This window comes from Petromyzon marinus, chromosome 1, assembly GCF_048934315.1.
Source record: "Petromyzon marinus isolate PM22_M1 ecotype Great Lakes invasive population chromosome 1, UKy_Petmar_22M1.pri1.0, whole genome shotgun sequence".
NCBI classification, from domain to species: domain Eukaryota; kingdom Metazoa; phylum Chordata; class Hyperoartia; order Petromyzontiformes; family Petromyzontidae; genus Petromyzon; species Petromyzon marinus.
In genome coordinates, this window is record NC_133667.1 from 35,016,217 (window position 1) to 35,038,825 (window position 22,609).

The 22,609-nt window shown below is 46.6% G+C and overlaps 1 protein-coding gene across 3 annotated transcripts in view; it reads left to right on the plus strand.

The window, feature by feature from the left end:
* The window catches only part of TMEM266 (transmembrane protein 266), a 255,880-nt gene that overhangs the window by 89,601 nt on the left and 143,670 nt on the right, over nt 1-22,609 (plus strand). For 2 of the 3 annotated variants that reach the window (XM_032950713.2, XM_032950703.2), the window contains 3 exons: nt 11,648-11,805; nt 16,284-16,357; nt 22,312-22,368. In XM_032950713.2, the coding sequence (XP_032806604.2) occupies nt 11,648-11,805; nt 16,284-16,357; nt 22,312-22,368 (289 nt within the window). The remainder of the gene's footprint in view (nt 1-11,647; nt 11,806-16,283; nt 16,358-22,311; nt 22,369-22,609) is intronic. The other variant, XM_032950732.2, reaches the window with a different exon arrangement.

Consider the following 22,609-nt stretch of genomic DNA (forward strand, 5'->3'; position numbering starts at 1 on the left):
CTGACAATCTTCTAACTGTCATAAACACCAATAAAAATCTTCAAGTTGTCATAAACATCACTGACAATCTTCAAGTTGTCATCAACATCATTGACAATCGTCTAGTTGTCATAAACATCAATAACAATCTTCTAACTGTCATAAACATCAATAACAACCTTCAAGTTGTCAAAAACATCACTGGCAATCTTCAAGTTGTCATACACATCAATAACAATCTTCTAATTGTCATACACATCAATAACATTCTTCTAACTGTCATCAACATTACTGACAATCTTCTAACTGTCATAAACATCAATAAAAATCTTCAAGTTGTCATAAACATCACTGACAATCTTCAAGTTGTCATAAACATCAATGACAACATTCTAACTTCTTGGTTCTTTCGGTAAAGTAACGTAGAAGGGAAATAATAAAATAATAAAAATGAAACATAATAAAATAAAATTCTCACGACGTTTTGGCCACAACACAAGTAGCCTTCCTCAGGTGAAGAAACAGAACTGTCAGGAAGACAGCGCTTCAGTGAACACTGCCAGGCTTGGCAGCGTCTTTTAAGCTGGGTGGGAGGAGCAGAGCGCCTTGATAAAGGAGTTTACATATCAACAGAAGAATTTAGCATTGAAGTAGCTGTGTTAATGTAATAGATTAGCAGGATGTTAAAGTCAGAAATTAGCATGTAACTGGGAGATTAGCATGATGTTAATGTGAGGAATTAGCATGTAACTGGTTACGGAAGTAGCTATGTTAAAGTCAGAGTTTACTTATCAACAGAGGTATTTAGTATATTGACGCTAAAGAACTGCAACTACCAACCTATCATACAATAAACCGATGTGAAAGAACTAAATATAAACTACATCAATATACTCACTCATTGGTTTTTTCGGTAAAGTCACGTATGTAGAAATACAATAAAATTATATTAAAACAAAAAACAATCACGACGTTTCGATCACAACGCAAGCGATCTTCATCAGGTGTCAAGAACAAATCACGGAGGTAAATACAACAAAAAGATGAGAGACGAGAATTCAACAAACCTGAAAAAACATTATGTGAAGCACATCCAGTCAGGCCAACACCACAGTTAGACACTTCCTGGCAGACCACGAATTTCAGAAGAGTGTTAAATTTCGTGTTCAACCTTTGGATTGCACATACCAGCATAGATAGAATGAAAAATACGAGGTACACGGTCAGTAGAAATACATATACAAGTCCACCAAGAGGTAAGGAGGGAGGAAAGATGGACAGGGAGGCAGAGAGGGGGGGGGGGGGGGGGGGTGCCGGAGGGATGAACAGAAGCTTAAATAGGAAATACGGTTGGAGGGGGGGAGGGGCCAGAGCGAGAGCGGCAGCTCAAACACGCACATCTTACACATACAAAACGGCAGCTCAAAAAAGGACCACCTCTTGTAAATACAAAATGGCAGCTCAAAAAATGACCACCTCTTGTAAATACAAAACGGCAGCTCAAAAAAGGGCACATCTTACACATAATTACAACGGTGACTTCCACGTAGAAGTGTGGTAATAAAGTATTAAAGCTTTTTTTGTTTTTTTGTTTTAATATAATTTTATTGTATTTCTACATACGTGACTTTACCGAAAAAACCAATGAGTAATTTTATGCCGTTACGAAAGCTTTAATACTTTATTATCACACTTCTACGGGAAGTTACCGTTGTAATTATGTATAACCAACCGTATTTCCTATTTAAGCTTCTGTTCATCCCTCCTGCCCCCCCCCCTCTCTCTGCCTCCCTGTCCGTCTTTCCTCCCTCCTTACCTCTTGGTGGACTTCTATATGTATTTCTACTGACCGTGTACCTCGTATTTTTCATTCTATCTATGCTGGTATGTGCAATCCAAAGGTTGAACACGAAATTTAACACTTCTGAAATTCGTGGTCCGCCAGGAAGTGTCTAACTGTGTTGTTGGCCTGACTGGATGTGCTTCACATAATGTTTTTTCAGGTTTGTTGAATTCTCGTCTCTCATCTTTTTGTTGTATTTACCTCCGTGATTTGTTCTTGACACCTGATGAAGATCGCTTGCATTGTGATCAAAACGTCGTGATTGTTTTTTGTTTTAATATAATTGTATTGTATTTCTACATACGTGACTTTACCGAAAAAAACAATGAGTAATTTTATGCAGTCACGAAAGCTTTAATACTTATTACATCAATATAATCAATGTACTCAATATATTCTCCAATAAGCTGAGCTATTAACATAACGTAACTGGGTAAAGACTACACTTTATAATGAATACCATATAGTAAACTGATAAAAAAACTAAAATATAAACTACATCAATATTATCAATAAACTCAATATACTCTCCATTCAGCTGAGCTACTAACAACAAGTCACTATACATTACAATTCTACATCGAAAAAAGTGGCGGTTTCTTTTTTCCTCAACGTTAGCACCACAGAAAGCGACGAGCTTTGTTCAGACGGACAAGTCCATCTATGCTCGGAACGGAGGAGGGGGGAGAGAGAGAGAAATAGCCACGATGCGCTGCTCTGTCCTGTGTTGCGTTACAACTATGCTGGAAACTAGACTACTACACATTACAATATTATACCTTCCAATCTAAACAACATTGTATAATATCGTATACACAGCCCAATGTAAGCTCTAACATTATGCATTATATTGATATGCCTCCAACTAAACTTTTATCTACATTACACGACTATACACCGTAATATACACTGCCATAGACAAACCCCACCATTGAATTATACAATGCGTTACTATACTCTACCCTATAATTTAGACTATAAAAATATTAGACTTGTAATATTACACTATGTATTATTCTACCAACCCTACTGTATACCACACTGCTGTATATTCACTATACAATTACGATACTATACATTGCCTTATGAATTATGTTAAACATTACACTGTTATACTATTTATTATTATACAATATGCTATAAACCATACCATTGACCGTCGTGTGAAAGGTACTAAGATGCAGTGCCAGCGAAAGGACTGCGGTCTGAAAGTCACCGTAAAATACAATCAATCAAGAACCGAAATGGTTTATCACGTCTTTCCAATGATTACTAAGCCAGAATCCATCTTCTCGGTTGAAATTGTCTTTGTGTTTGTATATGTGGATGGCCTCATGAACGAATCTCTCATGGTAGCCGGATGGCTTGCAGAGAACCTCCATCTTGGAGAAGTCAATGTCATGTGAGCCCACTGAATTATAACAGTGATCTGTCACAGCTGAGGTGTTCGTCCTACCGTGTTTCAAGTCTGCTTTTTGTTCACAGATGCGGTCCGAGACATGTCGTTTGGTTTCTCCAATGTAACTGCTACCACAGAGGCAACTTAGTTTGTAGACGCCCGGGTACTGTATGTCTGGAACCACATCTTTTACAGACGGAACCAGATCACGGATTTTATGTACTGTGTTGAATCGGACCTGGATCTTGTGTTTATTCAGGATTTTGGAGATATTTTTTGTGACCCCCGCAATGTAGGGTAAGATAATGGTTTTGAATGGCTCCTCAAGAGGATCCTTCTTCATGGTTGGAGTGATGGCTTTGCGGATTGTGTAGTCGGAGTAACCCTTAGCCTTGAGAGCTTGGTGTACGTGCTTGCGTTCACTGGCAATGTGTTCCTGGTCGGAGATGCATTGGGCTCTATGGTATAGAGTCTTGATGAGGGAATTCTTCTGGGATGGATGGTGGTGGGAATCCGGTTTTAAGTAAGCATCCGTATGGGTAGCTTTCCTGTAGACAGAGTGGCTCGTTGAACCATCAAGTCTCCTTTTAATTAGGACATCCAAAAAGGGTAGCTTGCCATCTTTTTAGACTTCCATGGTAAATCTGATGGCTGGGTGTATGGAATTGATGTGGTCGAGGAATTGGTCTAGAGCAGGCCGGCCATGTGGCCAGATGACAAAAGTGTCATCCACGTATCTCTTCCATAAGGTCGGGCATAGAGTGGCAGTCTGGATGGCGTCAGTATCAAATTTCTCCATGAAAACGTTGGCTACAACTGGAGATAGGGGGGAGCCCACTGGGGTGCCCTCAGTTTGTTTCTAGAAAGTTCCATTCCAGGTGACGTATGTGTTGGTTAAGCAGTGTCTCACCAGAGGGAGGTACATCAGTATGCAGTCCTTGATGAACCAAGTTTTCAATGATTGCGATGGTGTCAGGTACAGGAACTTTGGTGAATAAGGAAACCACATCAAAACTGACAAGCAGGTCGTCTGGGGACAGGGAAATACCCTTGATTGTCGATACCAGGTGAGTAGAGTTTAGTACTGCAGAGGTGGTTTTTCCAGTAAAAGGCCGCAGGATTTCAGACTAAAAAAACGAGCTAGTTTGTAGGTGGGGGAGTTGATAGTAGAAACAATGGGACGAAGGGGTTTATCTTCTTTATGTATCTTTGGAAGGCCATATAATCTTGGTGGCCTGGCCGCAGAATGTTTCAACGAGAACTGTTTGGTTTGATCAATTAATGCGGTTGAATCAGAAATGATTTTGTTGGTTTTCGTGATGAGGCTGTTGGTGGGGTCTCTTCTTATTTTTGTATAGCTGCCATCGTTGAGTAGTTCCTGAATTTTGTTGTTATATTCTATTTTGTCCATGATAACAGTGGCATTGCCCTTGTCGGCTGAGAGGATGACAATGTTATCCCTCTATGTTAATTGAGATAATTCAAAACGCTCATTTTTGCTGATGTTGCTAGCTGGCATCTTAGCGTTTTTTAGAGTTGCAGCTATTTCAAATCTTGCTACGTCTGCAGCGATGTGACCCAGGCCCTTGAGAGCCACGTCGACATGGGCAATTATATCATTAACTGGTACGTGTTTAGGTGTGACTGCAAAGTTTAGCCGTTTAGCTAAAACGAATTTCAGACCATTAGAAATAGAGATGTTACTGCGATTAATTACGACTTTGTTAACGTCTAGCTTATTGGTGTGTGGTTCCGATTTCTTGTTGGATAGGCGGTTGAATTTGGAAATCAAGTTATCCTTACATTTGGTCGACATAGTGGCAGCTGAAGAGGCAGTCATATTGTCTACATGTTCCCAATACGATGTGGACATTGTTGCCGTCAATGATAAGTGTGATTTGTAGAGTGTCTTGTCTAACTGATCTAGTTCGGTGCGCGTAAGTCTGATTTTTTCTGAGATAAGAGCTAAGCTAGTTCTAGATATAATTCGTTTTGCATGAGAAGAAGTTACAGCAGCAGAGGTTAGTGTAAATGCGGTTGGTATTATCTTAGAGTCGCGGCATCTCTTTAGAAAGGTAATAGACTCGATTAGCTGAGCCTTCTTATCCCGGAGTTTGTTGAAGGATCTCAAGGTTCTAACTGTCATAAACATCACTGACAATCTTCAAGTTGTCATAAACATCAATGACAATCTTCTAGTTGTCATCAACATCAATGCCAGTCTTCTAACTGTCATAAACATCACTGACAATCTTCAAGTTGTCATAGACATCACTGACAATCTTCTAACTGTCATCAACATCACTCAGAATCTTCTAGTTGTCATAAACATCAATGCCAGTCTTCTATCTGTCATAAACATCACTGATAATCTTCCAGTTGTCATAGACATCACTGACAATCTTCTAGTTGTCATAGACATCACTGACAATCTTCTAACTGTCATAAACATCACTGACAATCTTCTAACTGTCATAAACATCACTGACAATCTTCAAGTTGTCATAGACATCAATGTCAGTCTTCTAACTGTCATCAACATCACTGACAATCTTCTAACTGTCATAAACATCACTGACAATCTTCTATTTGTCATAGACATCACTGACAATCTTCTAACTGTCATAAACATCACTGACAATCTTCAAGTTGTCATAGACATCAATGCCAGTCTTCTAACTGTCATAAACATCACTGATAATCTTCCAGTTGTCATAAACATCACTGACAATCTTCTAGTTGTCATAAACATCAATGACATTCTTCAAGTTGTCATCAACATCACTGACAATCTTCTAACTGTCATAAACATCAATGACATTCTTCAAGTTGTCATAAACATCACTGATAATCTTCCAGTTGTCATAAACATCACTGATTATCTTCCAGTTGTCATAAACATCAATGCCATTCTTCAAGTTGTCATAAACATCACTGACAATCTTCTAACTGTCATAAACATCACTGATAATCTTCCAGTTTTCATAAACATCACTGACAATCTTCTAGTTGTCATAAACATCAATGACATTCTTCAAGTTGTCATAGACATCACTGACAATCTTCTAACTGTCATAAACATCACTGACAATCGTCTAGTTGTCATAAACATTACTGACAATCTTCAAGTTGTCATAGACATCAATGACAATCTTCTAGTTGTCATCAACATCAATGCCAGTCTTCTAACTGTCATAAACATCACTGACAATCTTCTAGTTGTCATAAACATCACTGACAATCTTCTAGTTGTCATCAACATCAATGCCAGTCTTCTAACTGTCATAAACATCACTGACAATCTTCTAGTTGTCATAAACATCAATGCCATTCTTCAAGTTGTCATAAACATCACTGACAATCTTCTAACTGTCATAAACATCACTGATAATCTTCCAGTTTTCATAAACATCACTGACAATCTTCTAGTTGTCATAAACATCAATGACATTCTTCAAGTTGTCATAGACATCACTGACAATCTTCTAACTGTCATAAACATCACTGACAATCGTCTAGTTGTCATAAACATTACTGACAATCTTCAAGTTGTCATAGACATCAATGACAATCTTCTAGTTGTCATCAACATCAATGCCAGTCTTCTAACTGTCATAAACATCACTGACAATCTTCTAGTTGTCATAAACATCACTGACAATCTTCTAGTTGTCATCAACATCAATGCCAGTCTTCTAACTGTCATAAACATCACTGACAATCTTCTAGTTGTCATAAACATCACTGACAATCTTCTAGTTGTCATAGACATCACTGACAATCTTCTAGTTGTCATCAACATCAATGCCAGTCTTCTAACTGTCATAAACATCACTGACAATCTTCTAGTTGTCATAGACATCACTGACAATCTTCTAGTTGTCATCAACATCAATGCCAGTCTTCTAACTGTCATAAACATCACTGACAATCTTCTAGTTGTCATAGACATTACTGACAATCTTCTAACTGTCATCAACATCACTGACAATCTTCTAACTGTCAGAAACATCACTGACAATCTTCTAGTTGTCATAGACACCATTGACAATCTTCTAACTGTCATAAACATTACTGAGAATCTTCCAGTTGTCATAAACATCACTGAGAATCTTCAAGTTGTCATGAACATCAATGACAGTCTTCTACTTGTCATCAACATCACTGACAATCTTCGGGGCTGTCATCTTCTTGTCGTTATCGTGCGGCAGTCAGTGAAGTGCTGATGAACAATGTCGCGTGCTCAATACTTTTCACATTTGCATTTTTTTGCCACAAACAACAGCAACATGAGCATGAAGTACCGTGTCGTGGTTTATTTTTCATTTCTGTATCGCCTCAGCATCCCGTTTATTGGAAGCACGCGCCAGAGAGTTCTCAGATGAATAGTTCTCCGTACTCAATTTTCATTTTTTATTTTTATTTCTGACCTTTTTGGCAAACAATGTCCTTGTTAATGTTCTGAAAAATTGGCATAGATCCCTTCCGTGGCCGTTCGGCAGTGAAGTGATTTGTCGGAGGCCGCTGGAACGACAGCGTCGCCGCTGTCGGTGTGCGCGGCGAAGTGGGTGGGTGGTTAGGAGAGGGGCAGGGGGAGGGGGGCAGTAGATATTTGCAGGATTGGATGATTTGCAAGATTGGATGATTTGCAGTGTCGCGCTCTGCTCCGCTTGCTCGGCGCTGCCCTCAGGTTCGGTTTAATCCTCCGCATCCTCCTTTCCCGCCACGGCTGTCGGCGAACGCTCCGATTAACCTCCCCCCGCCCGTACGCACGCCCGCTGCTCACTCCCGATCAACGAGCGCCTTTCTTAACAAACGCAAACACGCCTTAAAAAAGGCAGAATTACAGCCGAGAGGAGCCCGCCGAGCCCTCTCGGCCGCGCGATCATTTCCCTCAGGGTTCAAAGTTCACCGCCCTCTATTTCATAGCTGCAGGGATAGAGAGCGGCCTGATCTGCTTTGGGGAGGGCTCGAGCGCACCGCCACCACCGCCGCCGCCGCTGCGCCCCCGTAATTAAGTGTCATCCCTCCGCCGGCCAGTGCCGGTGACGACGTCGGCGTCGTGCGGCGGTGGCGGTGACGACGGGGACGCGCTGCGTTTGTTCGAGAAACGGCGACGACGCGACCGCCATGTCGCTCGCTTCGCCGTTAAACCTCAGCCGCAACCCACCCCCCCCACCCGTCAATTTTTTTGTCGCGCACCTTTGGCAGAGGCAACCCCCCCCCCCCCTCCGCTCCGTCCCCACCCTCGCTCCTCCGGCCACCCGGCCACGACCAACGCCACTGATGGATCAGCGATGTGCCCGCGCCAAGTGAAGATTGATCGTGTTTTCACGCCTAACGGCCCGCAAGCCAGGCCCCCGCGCGCTCTTCGGCCGTATTTGTATTTACGTCATTCTGATTAAATCTTCCGCCGTCCGAGCACCGCTGCAAACCATTTTCCCTCCGATATGATAAACATTTTTATACGTGGCATATTTTCAGGGCGATTGCCTAATAAGCTTTGCTGTCAAGATTGCAACATAACTAAACCATAAATCACTTTGCATTCACATGGTCGCATCACACAATTTCTATTCTTGTAAGGGGCTTAATTTTTTTTTCACTCACGGCAAACACGAGGGGGATTAAAATAAACACGAACCGAGCGGTTTAAATAAGGCGTAAGCGAGCGAAGGGAAGTGCCCATTACCACCGCAATCATTTTTCCCCCCGGTCTCGGCAATCGTAACAACAAGGATTGTTGGCAAAATTAATCCAGCGCCCGATTAGATTTACCGGGTGTGTTGGGGGCAGAGCCAAGGGTGGACGTTTTGACCCACGGCTCGCGGGATCAAAGCCATTCCACTGGTTGGTCGGCGGGAGGGCCCACGCGTGGGTGAGTCGCACACCCTTAACGTTTTCACCAAATACAAAGATCCCCCATATAACCTGAACAGGCAGTTGGGGCAAGTGCTGTTAGCGAACATCTATGAATGCCGGCACGGCACAAAAGGGGGTGGTTGGCCAACGCCACGCCCGGCCGCCTTTGTCTCCCGCGTGGCGATGTTTACACATCACACTAGGTACTCATTTGAAGCTGAGTCGACCTAGGGGAGGCCCAGGACCAATTAAGATAATCGTCACTGGTATTGGCTGTGAACACGGTCCGCCGGATTTGTAGCGCAGCGTGCTAAATGCTACACTACCGCTCCCCACTTACACCTTCCACACACACACACAAACAAAAAAATGAAAAAATCACAAGGATCACAAGTGGATCAATCGTAGAATTAAAACAACGACAAAAACACAATAATGCATAGTTGCCAGTGTGGTAATATAGGTTTTTTTTGATAGGCAGGATCATGATCACGTTTTTGGCGTTGTAATACTTTGATTCCTCGTTGGCAATATTTCTTTTTTTTCTGCATATGCTGTAAATTGGCCTTTTGTGCTCATGGCCAGCCTCCAACATTCCCTGGTGGCATCATTTGGCAGCGTTATAATTGCTGACTATGGCTTAAATGCTGTTGGGGCTTCTTTTTTTTGTCCTCCTCTATTTTAATGTAAGAGTAAAATGCATTAAAATACAATTACAACTCGGATTTATTTAGCGTCTGAACGCACGAGCTTCCTTTGGACGGGCATTACATGGAAATGAATCTATTCATTGTCCCTTAATAATTTTCTCCCTCTTGCATTGCGATTCAATAAGATTCGCCACATTTTCACAATCCCCAGCTGCCCGATGGGAGGGTCACAAGGTGACACCTTGAAGAGTTGCGTCGTCCTCCCGACAAGTTCTGGGAATCAAAGCACATGAATGAACCACGGGGTGGCTCTCGTCGTCACTGGTGGCCTGAGCCAGTGGTGGAAATTGCACATTTCTGCGACGAGCACCATATTGTCCTGTTCAGTGCGGCAACCGCTTTTGACTCGCGACCAAGTGGTGCTCATTTTATCGACCCCAGCGAGATGAGCCGACAAAGACGTTATAGGCAGGCATCGCAGAGGGACACACAAGCAGCAGGGAACCCAGGGGAAGACCTCGGCGCAAATGTGCGATGCTCTATAAGCGAAGAGCCTACGGGTCAAGCGTCAACTGGGCGGCGGTTTCCGAATCTAGCCGAAGGAAGCAAGTAACGGCGAGGAGTTGGCGGCGGCGGTGGCAGCGTTGTCCGTATAACCTCGCGACCTTGGCCGTGACATTGAATGTTGCTCTCTTGACAGCGGTGAGGGCTGATGCAGGTTTGTCGGGAGGAGGAATCAGTCAGTCTTTGTGCTTTGTGTCACGACCAAGGTCAAACGGGTCACCACAGTCAATGCCATCGATGACGCCACACCTGTCCATCCATCACCTACAAGGTCTGCTCGTACACTTGTCCCATCACCGCCGCGGCCACCGCCACGTGGCCGTGAGTTGCTGTGCCGTGTGTTTCTCAGTGGTGCCTAGGGGAGGGGGGCAGTGGGGGGGTGGGGGGGGAGTTCGGTGGCGGTGGTTTCCTGGGATTTTATCTGCAGCATCGTGGAGATTCATGCTTACTCTGCACGCACTCGCATTGACCACTGCATCAACCGCTGCACCCACGGCCTGGCCCCCACACTCCGCTGCTGTCGGGGAGGGGGGTGGGAGGCGGGAGATCTTTCTTATTTCTGGTTTTGCAACTTCCTGGTGACTTTGTGCAGCTGTTGAAGAATTGCACTCGCGTTGACGACTTTGATGTCAGCATTGATTTGACTCCCGTGTTTCTGTCCCCTCTGTGTTTTTCTTTAATTTTTTTCTTCCTTTTCGCTTCATTCCTTTATCTCTCTCTGTATTAACCCTTCCATAAAACATTCATGGTGTTTTCGCATTTGCTCTGAAATGGTTTGCACGATGCCCGTGAATGAAAACATCGCATCCTCTTGTGTTTTGAAACAATCGCGCATGCTCGCCCGTGATGTCAATTGTCATAAATATCCGGACTCTTTTCGGAGAGCTTCTGATATATGTGTATTTCACCCTCCCACCATATGATACTATGTTTCTTCGTGACCAATAATAATCATTTAAATGATTGTTATTATTCTGATGTTCCCATTGTACTACCTTGTTCGCCCTATTGTTATTGTTCCAATATTCCCATTATACTACCTTGTGCACCCCATTCTGCTCGTGACACCGATCACTCGACGCATTCCATCCTTCAATGGCCTTCATTATTTTTTTTGAAAACTTCGCATTTCCTCCAACCGGGACGGGGGGGGGGTCTCCCATCTCCTCTTTGTTTCCCGCGGCATCCGTGACCACCCGATCGATCGCATGACCCATAACCTTTGCCACGACCCCCGCTTCATGACCACCCCACCCCCACCAACCTCCACCCCCCAACCCCTCACATGGCCACCACCACCACCAACCGTCCAACCGTGACCCCCGTGACCCCGACCCCTTCCACTCGAAGCCCCACGTGGCCCCGGCCCTGCTGTGGCCGACGAGGAGCCCAGCTCTGGCACATGATGCTCCTCAGCTACCGCCTCAACTGCTTCCTCGTGGCAGCGGTGGTTCTGGTAATTCTGCTGCTCACCTTCGAGCTCCTGATCGACGTTCGAATCCTGCAGTGTGAGTAACTCCCCCCCCCCTTTCTCCTACTGCCACTACCGCGACTGCCGCCACCACTGCCGCAACCTCCAGCGCACGTGCCACGGTGAAGGCGACCAACCGCTCACTTAGCTAACCCACCCCCCCCCCCCAAATCCCGATCCGCACGTGGCAATGTTTGCAGAGTTACGCTCCGGCGTAACGGGCGAGAGCGACGATCCAGAGTGACCGGGTAGAGTTAGGATCCAGAGTAACGGGCTAGAGGGGAGATCCAGAGTGACCGTATAGAGTTGCAATCGAGAGTAACGGGCTAGAGCGACGATGCAGAGTGACCGTGCAGAATTACGATCCAGAGTCATGGACGGGCGCTCTTCCTCTGTGCCGCTCTGCAGAGATCGCTACGAGCGGACCGGGGTGGGTTGGGGGGTAAGGATGAGATGGTTCCTGGCACGCGATTCCTTGAGGAACCCCTAGACCCCGGAGACCGAATAATCAGCATTGACAGCCGGAATCTCTCTCTGCCAATAGCCGCACCCCTGATATCTGCATCCCTCTCATCACTGCGATGGCGTCTTTTCTTCGAAACGCCCAAGAGATAGCAGTAGCTGACCAGATTCATCTCACACTCCCCCACCCCCCCGGAGGCACACAGTGTACGAGGGCCGTTCATTTCGATATTCCTGCCCGCTTTAATTTGTTTCCGACATAAAATGCAGAGTGAGCTTTTGCCTTTGCGATGTTCGTCGTCAAATGGTTTTCCATTTCGAGATTACATTCAGTTTGATCTCTCGCTATCCGAAGTGTGTGTGCCTACGTGCGTGGTGTGTGTGTGGCTGTGTATTTTTATGATGCAATCCTTTGTTGTTGTTATTATTATTATATACATTGTGCGTGGCGCAGTCCGGTCTCTTCACTTTAATTTTGGTTTTTCATCTTTTTCCTTCTGCGCCTCGACAGAAAGCGAAGGGGGGGGGGGGGAGTGTTTGATTAGTCGCAGGCGAAGAACGGAGACCATGTGAACGAACCGGCCGTGTGGAGGGAACCCTCCTGACTGACATGCTAAGCAGCGGCGGGCCAACGCAACCGCCTCCATTAAGGCTGCAGACTGACAGCGCGCATGCGACGGAGTATTGGTGGCCCAACGCGTAATGCAGTAGCAGCAGCAGTAGTAGCTGCAGAAGTGGCAGCAGAAGAAGTAGCAGCAGCAACAGACAGCAGCAGCAACAGTAGCCAACAGTAGCAGCAATAGCAGGGGCGGTAGCGGCAGCAGCGGCCGCAGTAGCAGCGGCAGCAGTATCAGCTGCAGCGGCAGAAGTAGCATTATAAATGTTTGCAGCAGCAGTCGTAGCAGCAGCAAAGTAACGTCAACTGCAGATGAAGCAGAACCCACAGCAGCATCAGCAGTAGCATCAGCAGCAGCTAGTCCCCATGCCGTGGTCTATATCCAGCTCCCCAGATTTTGTTTTGTTTTGCCTTCCCTCCCCTCCCCTAACCCCCGCAAGCCACGACAACAAAATCAAATAGACGTTTTTTTTTCTTGTACAAAAATGCACAGCGCTAAATTACTTTTCCAGTGACAGGTATAAAAATGGCCTGGCCCAAAACACATATCATGGCTTCATAGGGAAGGGGCCATAAAACATATCCATTCGTTCGGAAGTTCAATAGGAATGCTTCTCCAGCTCAGCCACACCAGTAAAAATATATCTTCTAATCTTTGCCACCATCACTCGGTGACACGTAATCATTGCTTTTGTGATTTAAAAAATCCAGGCGCCTTTTTTCATCTTCGTTAAATTGCTGATTAAATCGATGGTTGTCTCCAAAGAATGATAGTAACAGTGTAAACATAATAATAATACGTTAAATAATTATTCATTTTTATTTATTTACAGCCCTTTGTTAATCCACTGCTGGATGAGAGGTTGACCCATGCCGTGTCAGTCAAGGGGATTGTTTGAGCAGGCCTCACCACGCTCATCGATTAATTGCTGAGGCCTGGAACCAGCTCAAGATGTTACTCAGCCTTGGCCGAGAATTGAACCCAGGCGGCCGGGTTCACAGCGCAGCGCACGAGCCACCTTGCCAGGGACATGAATGATTGACTTCTTAAGCCATGAACTATGTAATTTTATGGCCTGGGCCAAAACAGATCTCATGGCTACTATACATTTCCACGTGACAAGCAACTTCGTTGAGCTAACATTTGTGACAGTTAGGTAGCTTCTAAAAAGAGCTATATTGCTCAGTGGGCCTTACCTTGTAAAATAAATATAGGTAATAGTTTTAATTGAACATCTAGCAAAAGTACGAAAGCTATGGAGAGGCGTGGAGTGGCATCAACAGAATTGGCCATGATGAGCCCTCGACCATAGCTTTAAATAAGTTGAATAATTGACCCGATACTTAAGATCTTCTCTCCTAGCTTCTGGTTGTGGTGGCAAAGAGTCGTTATTGGTACAACAGCAAAAGGAAATTGACGTTTGCTGTTTGCCCCAATTGGGGTCCGTTTATATGGAGTGGTCTTGCCAATAACGTGTGCCAATCCATTGTCATTTGTTTAACAAGCTTGACTCTGCTGATGAGACCCAGAAGGTTGAAACCGGTTCAGAATTCGCTTGCTTAAACACATGCTTCTTGATAGTATTGATAATGTTGGTCTGGAAAGCCAATAGGCTGTTTGACTAAACGGATTCTTAGATTGACATGCGGAGATGCAGAATGCTGTTTGTGCAATGAAGCTGCAAAGGTCACTTTGTCAACTCGGCCAATATGTTGACGAGTCAAGAAGCCTCATGGATTTCCTCCTCACATGCGCATTTAGCCATTGGTGCTCGTTTCCCCCATTCAAAGCTCTGGCTGAGCCTGTGCTGGAAATTCCTCATTCCTATGACAGGGGCGAATATAATTATCGACCGATCACTGTTGACTTCCCCGACAAAGCGGTGCTCATTTTATCAACGCCACAGGCGTGATGGGCCGGGGTCAACCCTCCGATCGCGAGCCGCTCGCTCCGCCACTGACTGAGCATGGCGGGATGTTTTTTTTTTGACGAGCGAAATGTCAATGTTTTTTTTCCCTTTAGTTTCGGTGCACATTCTTCGTAATGGATTTGGTCATTGCCACGTAAGCACCCGTGTGCACGTCACGTTCATCAAAGCTGCGTGTGCTCTTCTTCAATGCGGTAAATGTACTCTCGCTCATTCTGTGCAAGAAGAGGCTAATTTGTGTCTCCATTCGTTAGCCTCATTACAACGCTTCTGTTGCATTTTTATGGATTTTTTTTTGTTGTGGCTTAAAGACATGTCTGGGCCATAATCATTTATTGCTGTGCATTATTTTTGTTGTTGTTGTTGTTGTATGTTTGCCTCTTTATAACAATAATAATGCATTGTACAGATTCGCTCTTTACTTTGAGCTGCTGCGTGTGGCTCTGAATAATGTGCGCATCGCTCTGAAAGATATTTTAATGCACATTATTAAACTATTATAGGAATGTGACCGCGGCACTGAGGCTACAATAAGTGTATTGAACATACAGTATATATTATAACATTCTGTTTGCATATCGGGCTCAAATCGGGTCACCTGCCCACGCTTAAACAAGATTCTCAGGTGTAGCTAGTCTACAGTCGCAGCTCAGTCACCAATAGAGGCCACGCAAGAAAAAAAAATCTACACATCTTAAAAGGTAACAAAAAATTACGTCGTCAGCGTATTCATAATTTTGCGATGGCAATGTTTCTACGCGTGCACATGCAATGTATATGCGAAGACATTACTTGTCCTAGTGGATTACGGTGAAGCCAGACAGCGCGACTATTTTAATTATTTTTTAAGGGTGGCTGAATCGTCCGAGCGGTTTGTGATCAGGATGATGGGGATAAAATGGACTTGTTTATGTGCATGAGTTAATAATTAATTCGAGATGTGGCTACAATCACAGACCGAAGAAGAATACACTTTGATGACAAGTCCTCAAGATACAAGGAAGTGCCTATGTCGCGTTTTTTGGAAGAGATACACTTATTGCAGTGACCATCAAATTTTGCTTCGTGATGTCAACTTCTGTGGGGCAGAGGGGAAGCCCTCCCCTTCCCCCTCCTTCTTCTTCTGCGACTTCAACAAATTATCTTACTCTGCTCACTCTTGAGAATTCCCAAACAACGTTTGCCACAGCTCACGACCAAAAGTCTGACCGCACAAAAACCCTTGCGTAGGCTTACACTGCTGTCCCGCACACACACAACTCTTCCGATTGTCGCGAGAGCTTTATGTGCGTGTGTTGAACTTCTTTCGCACCGAACGTCGAGCACAACCGCGCCAATCGTGGGTGCGGGGGGAAGACGACAAACTAAACAAAAGAAGCGGATCTAATGAAGATTTTAAAAAAGTCGGGCTGTACCACGTGTCGTTCGACATGTTTTCTTCCACGGCATCCTGCCCCCCCCCCCCCCCCCCATCTCACCTTCCTCCTCTCTTCTCTTCCCTCCCCGCAGTCAGGAATGCCGTCGACACCGCGGCAGTGATGCACTGGATCAGCTTTCTCATCCTCACCGTCTTCTTCGTGGAGGTAAACGCGCAAAATGACGAATGCCACCGTGCCTTCCTCCATCCCCCTCCCTCACCCCACCACCACCGTCCCCTCGTCGACAACGGCGACGACGACCCCCGCACGAGCGATCCTCCGGCTCCCCCTCTATCTTCCGCGCCGCCGATAACCATCGGGAGACGGACACGGGAACAGGTGTTCGATGGGGGGGGGGGGGGGGAGCCCGATTCGGCGTCGCGTTGGACCGCGCGGCACAGACTGATATCCCCTGCGCCAGGTATCTCGCTCCGGGCGAGATAGCGTCGGCTGCGCGTCTGCCACCGCAGCCGACAGTCGCCGTCCCCCACCCCACCGCTCTCTCTCTCTGTCTCTTTATTTTTGCGACAACGTTGTACTTTATCTCGCGCAGCGCAGCCTGCGCCGTTTGACGGAGTGGGCCAAGTTTTTTTTTTGGGGGGGGGTTCTTTCCCTGCAGTTTTGCTCAGCCAGCAGTGCATTCGTTAGAGCTCGGACGCATCGCGACGCCTTTCAGCGGTAGATCACTTCCAAGCCTTTTCCACGAGCTATTGAATATCCCCCTTCGAAGGAGTCATTATAAATATTTGTTTTTTTTTTTATTAAGGGCTGTGTGAGTTTCAAAGCGGCACGTGTAAAAACTACTTGGCCCTGCCCGTGAGGTTTGTGACAATGTTGGAGCCGCTGAAGGTTTGTGTAAAGGGTGGGGGGGGGGGGGGGGATTTTTGTTCTTTAACGGTAATTCAAATGAAGGGCTTGCTTGGGTGCCGCACACCTCGGCACCGTAAGTGCGGTTGGGAAACCTCCCATTGCGGAGTTGTAAGAGAGGTGCCATCCACGACTGGGCTCGCTCCAAAAGATCGCCCCGGGCCTCGGTGTTGTTCGCAACGTAGCGCAGGATAATTAACGCAGACCTTTGTCGATCCCGTGGCGGGATTGCGGCCCTCCCCAGAGCCACGTTGATCATAGGATGGTGTTTGGCCATACTTCACCACTCTGCGGATTGCAGTGCTGGCGAAGACCCATGCAGATGTCACTCGCCTCTAAATGTTAGCCGTGGCCGGGGAATCCAACTCTGGTTACTGGGTCCGTAGAGCAGCGTGCGAACCGCTGTGGCCATCGCTTCCCCAGCTGCTGTCGGTCTGCCTGCAGTTCTGGTTGCGTGTGCGGCGATCCGTGTCATCGTTCACGCCGCTAAAGAGCGCCGCTGATGTAAATGTGCGTAATTGCCATCACATTTTTAACGATGCGAAGAACGTTTATGAATCTGTGCGTATTTCACCTGCCACAGTGAATTGATGAACGTGGACTCTCTGACTTAAGGGTCACGGAATGAAAGCCGGCAGGCGCGCAAGGAAGCGTGGAGAGGTGCAAGCTGTAAACGACAGTGAGACGGGACGCGGAGAGCACGAATCAGAGCACCCTGACAAGTTAGAGACATCATATGGACTGGTAACAAAGAGTCGGAGGGCTTGGGTCATGACCTATTGCTAGCGAGGACGATGGGCCGTGCGCTAATCTGGTGGTGACGGCACGGCAGTCAAAAATGAGGGGAACACATCCGAGAGAGCGGCAGCCACCGTGGAGATGGAGCAATGAGGTCAGATTGTGAGAGAGCGAGATGGGTTGAGGCATCGCAGGACCCGGGGGGTGGTTAAGGCGCGGGGAGGCTTTCATCCCGGACTTGGTGGAACGTGGAGGAAAGTTGGACGTGCGAAACGAATCGCTTGGTCGGTGTACCTCAAGAGATGCAAGAGTTGAAGGAAAACGTCAAACAGTAAAATTATGCGAATAGATGACTAGCTATTTAACTAAAGCAAGTTTTTATTTTTTTATTTTAGAAGCAACCTGACCACAAATGATGGCTCAGCTAAGTGGTTTATCACGTGAACATTTATAGCAGTCAAATACTCTAAACGCACATTGATTCTAAATGTGGAGAGACCCGGAGGAAAATCCACGCGACCACGGGGATAGAGACACGCACACTCCAAATGTACAGCAGGTGTCAGGATCTGGGTCAAACCCACAACCTCCTGCATACCATGCGAGGTAGTTAACATCTCGCCACCGTGGCGCCTCTAGGTATCACTTCCTGCCACTTCCTGTTCACTTGTGGCTGCACCTTGATGACATCACACAACGTATTAAAGGCCCAGGACTGGAGGACATCTTCACAATTTTGGCAACTGCCTGATGATGCTGGTTGTATAAGCGAAATGTCGCACTGCATTGTTAAATGTTGTGAACTCGCTCTCCAACGTAACACCGGTTGTGCTGCTGATGCAGTAATACATTGGCCATGTTTGTTCATCACGTGACAGCTTTATAAGTTAGCCGTGTCGGTTGGAGAAGGGTTTACAACACAGTTTACTCACGCAATCGGACCTAAAAAATGAATTATAAATTATCTTGACGTATGTATATTGAACTTCTTTCGCACCGCACATAGCCAAACGTGCTAATCGGACGTGCAGGTTATTTATAGTTAGAAGTTGAGATCCCATTGCGGCGAAATGTCTCTTTTTCAAGGTAGACCTGGGTAAAAGAAAATAGTAAGGCTTGCAATTTAATAGTAATTAATTCTAACGTACGTTATTTACCCGGCGCAGTGGTTAGCGCACTGTGCTATGAACCCAGCAAGTTTTATTTTCGGCCGATCCTGGGTGCACACCTTTACCAACCCCCAATGCCCATCGTGATGAGGCATGGCAGAACAATAATCATAATAATAATTTACATTTTGTAAGGCGCATTTCTTCAGTAGATCCCAATGCGACAAATTATTTTTTATTATCTAGAAAAGTTTCATCGAGTGTCAAGGCATTTTTACCACAGGGGTTCTGCACTAAAATGTTCAACCGATGCATCATCGAGTGTATTGGGTGTGGGAGGAGACCCAGAGAAAAATACCTTCGCGTATGAAGAGATACCACTCACAAAATCCATACAAATAGGTCGGCACCTGATGTCCCATGCTGCCAGCTACCAGTGACTTCGTAGCCCAGCAAGCGGGGATGATCATCACGCACGTGATGATCTCTGCATGATCCAACAACCCTGCCTGAAAAGCCCACTCCTTGAAAAAAATAAATCACGTGACACTACGTGCGATTAATGCGCTGCATTTTCATTTCCATCCCGACATCGGTACAGCTAAGATTCGAGAACGCACATCGCGCGTAACCCATCGCAGAAAATTAAACATCGTTCGTCATCGTCCATCTGCGTCGTGATCTATCCACTGCGGGACGAAGCCGCGAGCCGTCACCGTCTCTCACGCTTATCCGCGAACAGACGACGCACCTCGCTCCTTCCGCAGCCCCAAGTCGATCTCATCGCCGTTGGGCGTGTTTCACCCCCTTCGGCCGCCACACCTCGGCCACCGTCGATCTCCGGGAAACCGATAAAGCATTCCGCGGGATCGGCAATATGGCATCTCGTGTTTTTCTCTGGGTTCGTGAGCGTCCCTCGGTAAGGGCGCACGCCGGTCGAGCCCGCCCGCTGTAGCGCTCTGGGGTTTTTTGCGCACCGTCCCCTCCAAAATGTGAGCGAGCTGGGGCTTCAGCTTTGCAAGGAAAGGCACGCGGTGCCTCGAAGTGCGACGCGGCTTGAATGACAAATGATTTTTTTTCCCTCCTCCTCCTCCACCGCTTGAAATGTTACGGCTGGGATCTCGTGGGTGGGGGTAGACGGCAGGGGAGGTCACAAGCCGTGACTCCTGGCAACTGCGCCGGCAGTGTTTTAGCATTGCTCCTTCGCTCGCCCCGATTCTCATGGTTGGGCTGCCCACCTACCAGTAAAATAGCCCTCCCCGTGGCAAGAGAGATTGCGATCGTGGGGGCTCACGTCCCTCAAAGGCCGCTGCCGTCGCTCACGGGGGGCCTACGAACGTCCGCCGCTGTGTCCTTAATAATCGAGCGGTGAAAATAAAATAAGGGGTCATGATAATAATAATCACAACGACAAGCGGATATTTTTTTTAAAATGTAAGACTATCGTGCTGATTGGACGTAGTAATAGGGGATTAAAAAACAATGCATACGTAAAAAAATGTCAGTTGATGATAGTTATAATGCGTTGATTGTTGAATGCATAGGAAAATAAAAATATTATTAAAGCATAACATTTTTTTTAAATAAATACGTCCAGCCTAGTAGTGCAATAGTGGAGTAATTGACCCACAATCTCAGTTGGGGGTTGACTCAGCCCATCATCCCTCCGGGGTTGATACAATAAGTACCAATATGTGGGAATGCCAGGAGCACTAGTCATATGGATAGACTTGCCTCCGACCATAGGAAGGTGGAATTTTCACCACAGGCTCAGGAGATGAGTGCTGTTCCATGCGCAATTGAGCAGGTAACCACTTTGCCTTGTTTATTAACGCTTTCCAAGGGCCGTTATGTCTCTCTCTCTGTCTTCATGTAACGTGGCGACATGATAACTCTAATAAACACAACTACAACATTAATGCAACTTTAGCGTAAAGTTGCGTCGCCGAAGACAAAAGCGAGCGCCAAAAAGTTGCATCCTCTGCAAGATACAAACGCACGTGGGAAAGCGCTGCATAAGCCACGGGCGCGCGCGCGCTTTTTATTAATCTTGTTGTTGTAACTCCACTGACATCCATGTGGAAATCACGGCGGTTCCATCCGCAAGCAGAAGCGCATTGCCAATTTAAGCGGCGGACAACTTCTCCGCCTGTCTCGGCGGAACGCGACGATCCCCTGACGGAAGCTACGGGCGCGACCAACGCTCGCGACACCGCGATTAGGCGGGCGCGCCGCGCTCGGGCCACGAGGGCCAGCCACGCTCGGCGTGAGCGCGCCACGACCTGCGGGCCGGTGAAGTTAAAGCGAAGCGAGACTCCCCCGCACCGAAGGTGCATCCTGCATGCGCGGGTGCCATTGTGCGCATGCGCGCGTCGCGCGTGCGCGTGTGCAGTCGCCGTTAAAATCGGTCGTCCGCTAATGAAGGCTTTGTTTTCGAAGCTGTTGCCGTGGTGCAATAAATATGCCAATGAATAAATGAATGCAAATAATTTGAAATCGAGGGGGATAACTAAACTATTCACCCTACCCACCACCTTCCACAGCGATTCGATGTCTTTTAAAAAATGTCAGCATCGGGAATCGGTTTTACGAATTAGATTTTATTGTTTTTAACACACGTGGTGATGTAGCAGTCACTTACGGCTGCAAATGTCTAAATAAATGTTATATGCAATGTACATACGAATCGCATTATGTCGATTTTTACACAAGCGATCCTATGAGTCTGAAGAGTCGATGTTAATCGATGAACACATACATCATTACACCTCGAATTATAATTCCACAATGCCAATTCAGTCTATTACTCCTCAGGGGTTATTTTATGAGTACCAATTTGTATGTAGTAAACAGCGGTTATCATGTAGAAAGACCGGCTCCTGTCATGGCAATCTGGAATTGCCACCCACTGGCTCACGACTGCCACTGTCCCATTACTCAATTGAGCTGGAAGATTTGTTGCCGCTTGATTCTGAATGTCGATGGTCGTGTCAGCTCGTGATTATGACACAGGTGATGATACATGTGTACGATGGTGACGTATGTTGTACGTGTGTTGCTGAACTTTCGCACCGTACGTAGCCAACCGTGCAAATCGGACGTGCGGGCTGATGAAGACTCGATGATTGCCTCGATCATGCCAGTGACTAAAATGCATCTGAATGCACCAACCCAAGGCTTAATTTCTCAGTGAGCATTGTATGGAGCCCTCCCCCCCCCCAAACCCCCCCCCAGGACTGCACATCCGGGCAATTATTTTCCAGGACTTAGCCCCGGACATTAACCGCTGCCTTTACAGCCCCCCACCCCCCCCACCTCCATCCACCCCTCCCCAACTCTCGTCGACTCCTCGCGTTGCGACCCTCTCGCTAACTTCCATCCCTTGTCCCGTCTCTTCCTTTGCAGAGCATCTGCAGAATCATCGTGATCGGCCTGGGGGACTACATCGAGAACAAACTGGAGGTAACGCGCCCCCAGCCCCTGCGTGCTGTCACCGCCGTCACGGTCACCGTCGGCACGCATTGCGTTCACGAGCGGCACCGCGGCTGTGAACGCCCGATCAGCCGGCGGCGTGCACAGCCGCCGTCTCTCCTCCTCCATTGCGTCGTCGCAGTCACAACTTTGACGTTTCGTCGTTGGCTGCGACTTGTGGAGGCGTTCCTGCCGGGAGGGTTTTCGGGGCGTTTGTTGCGTTCCGGTTTTA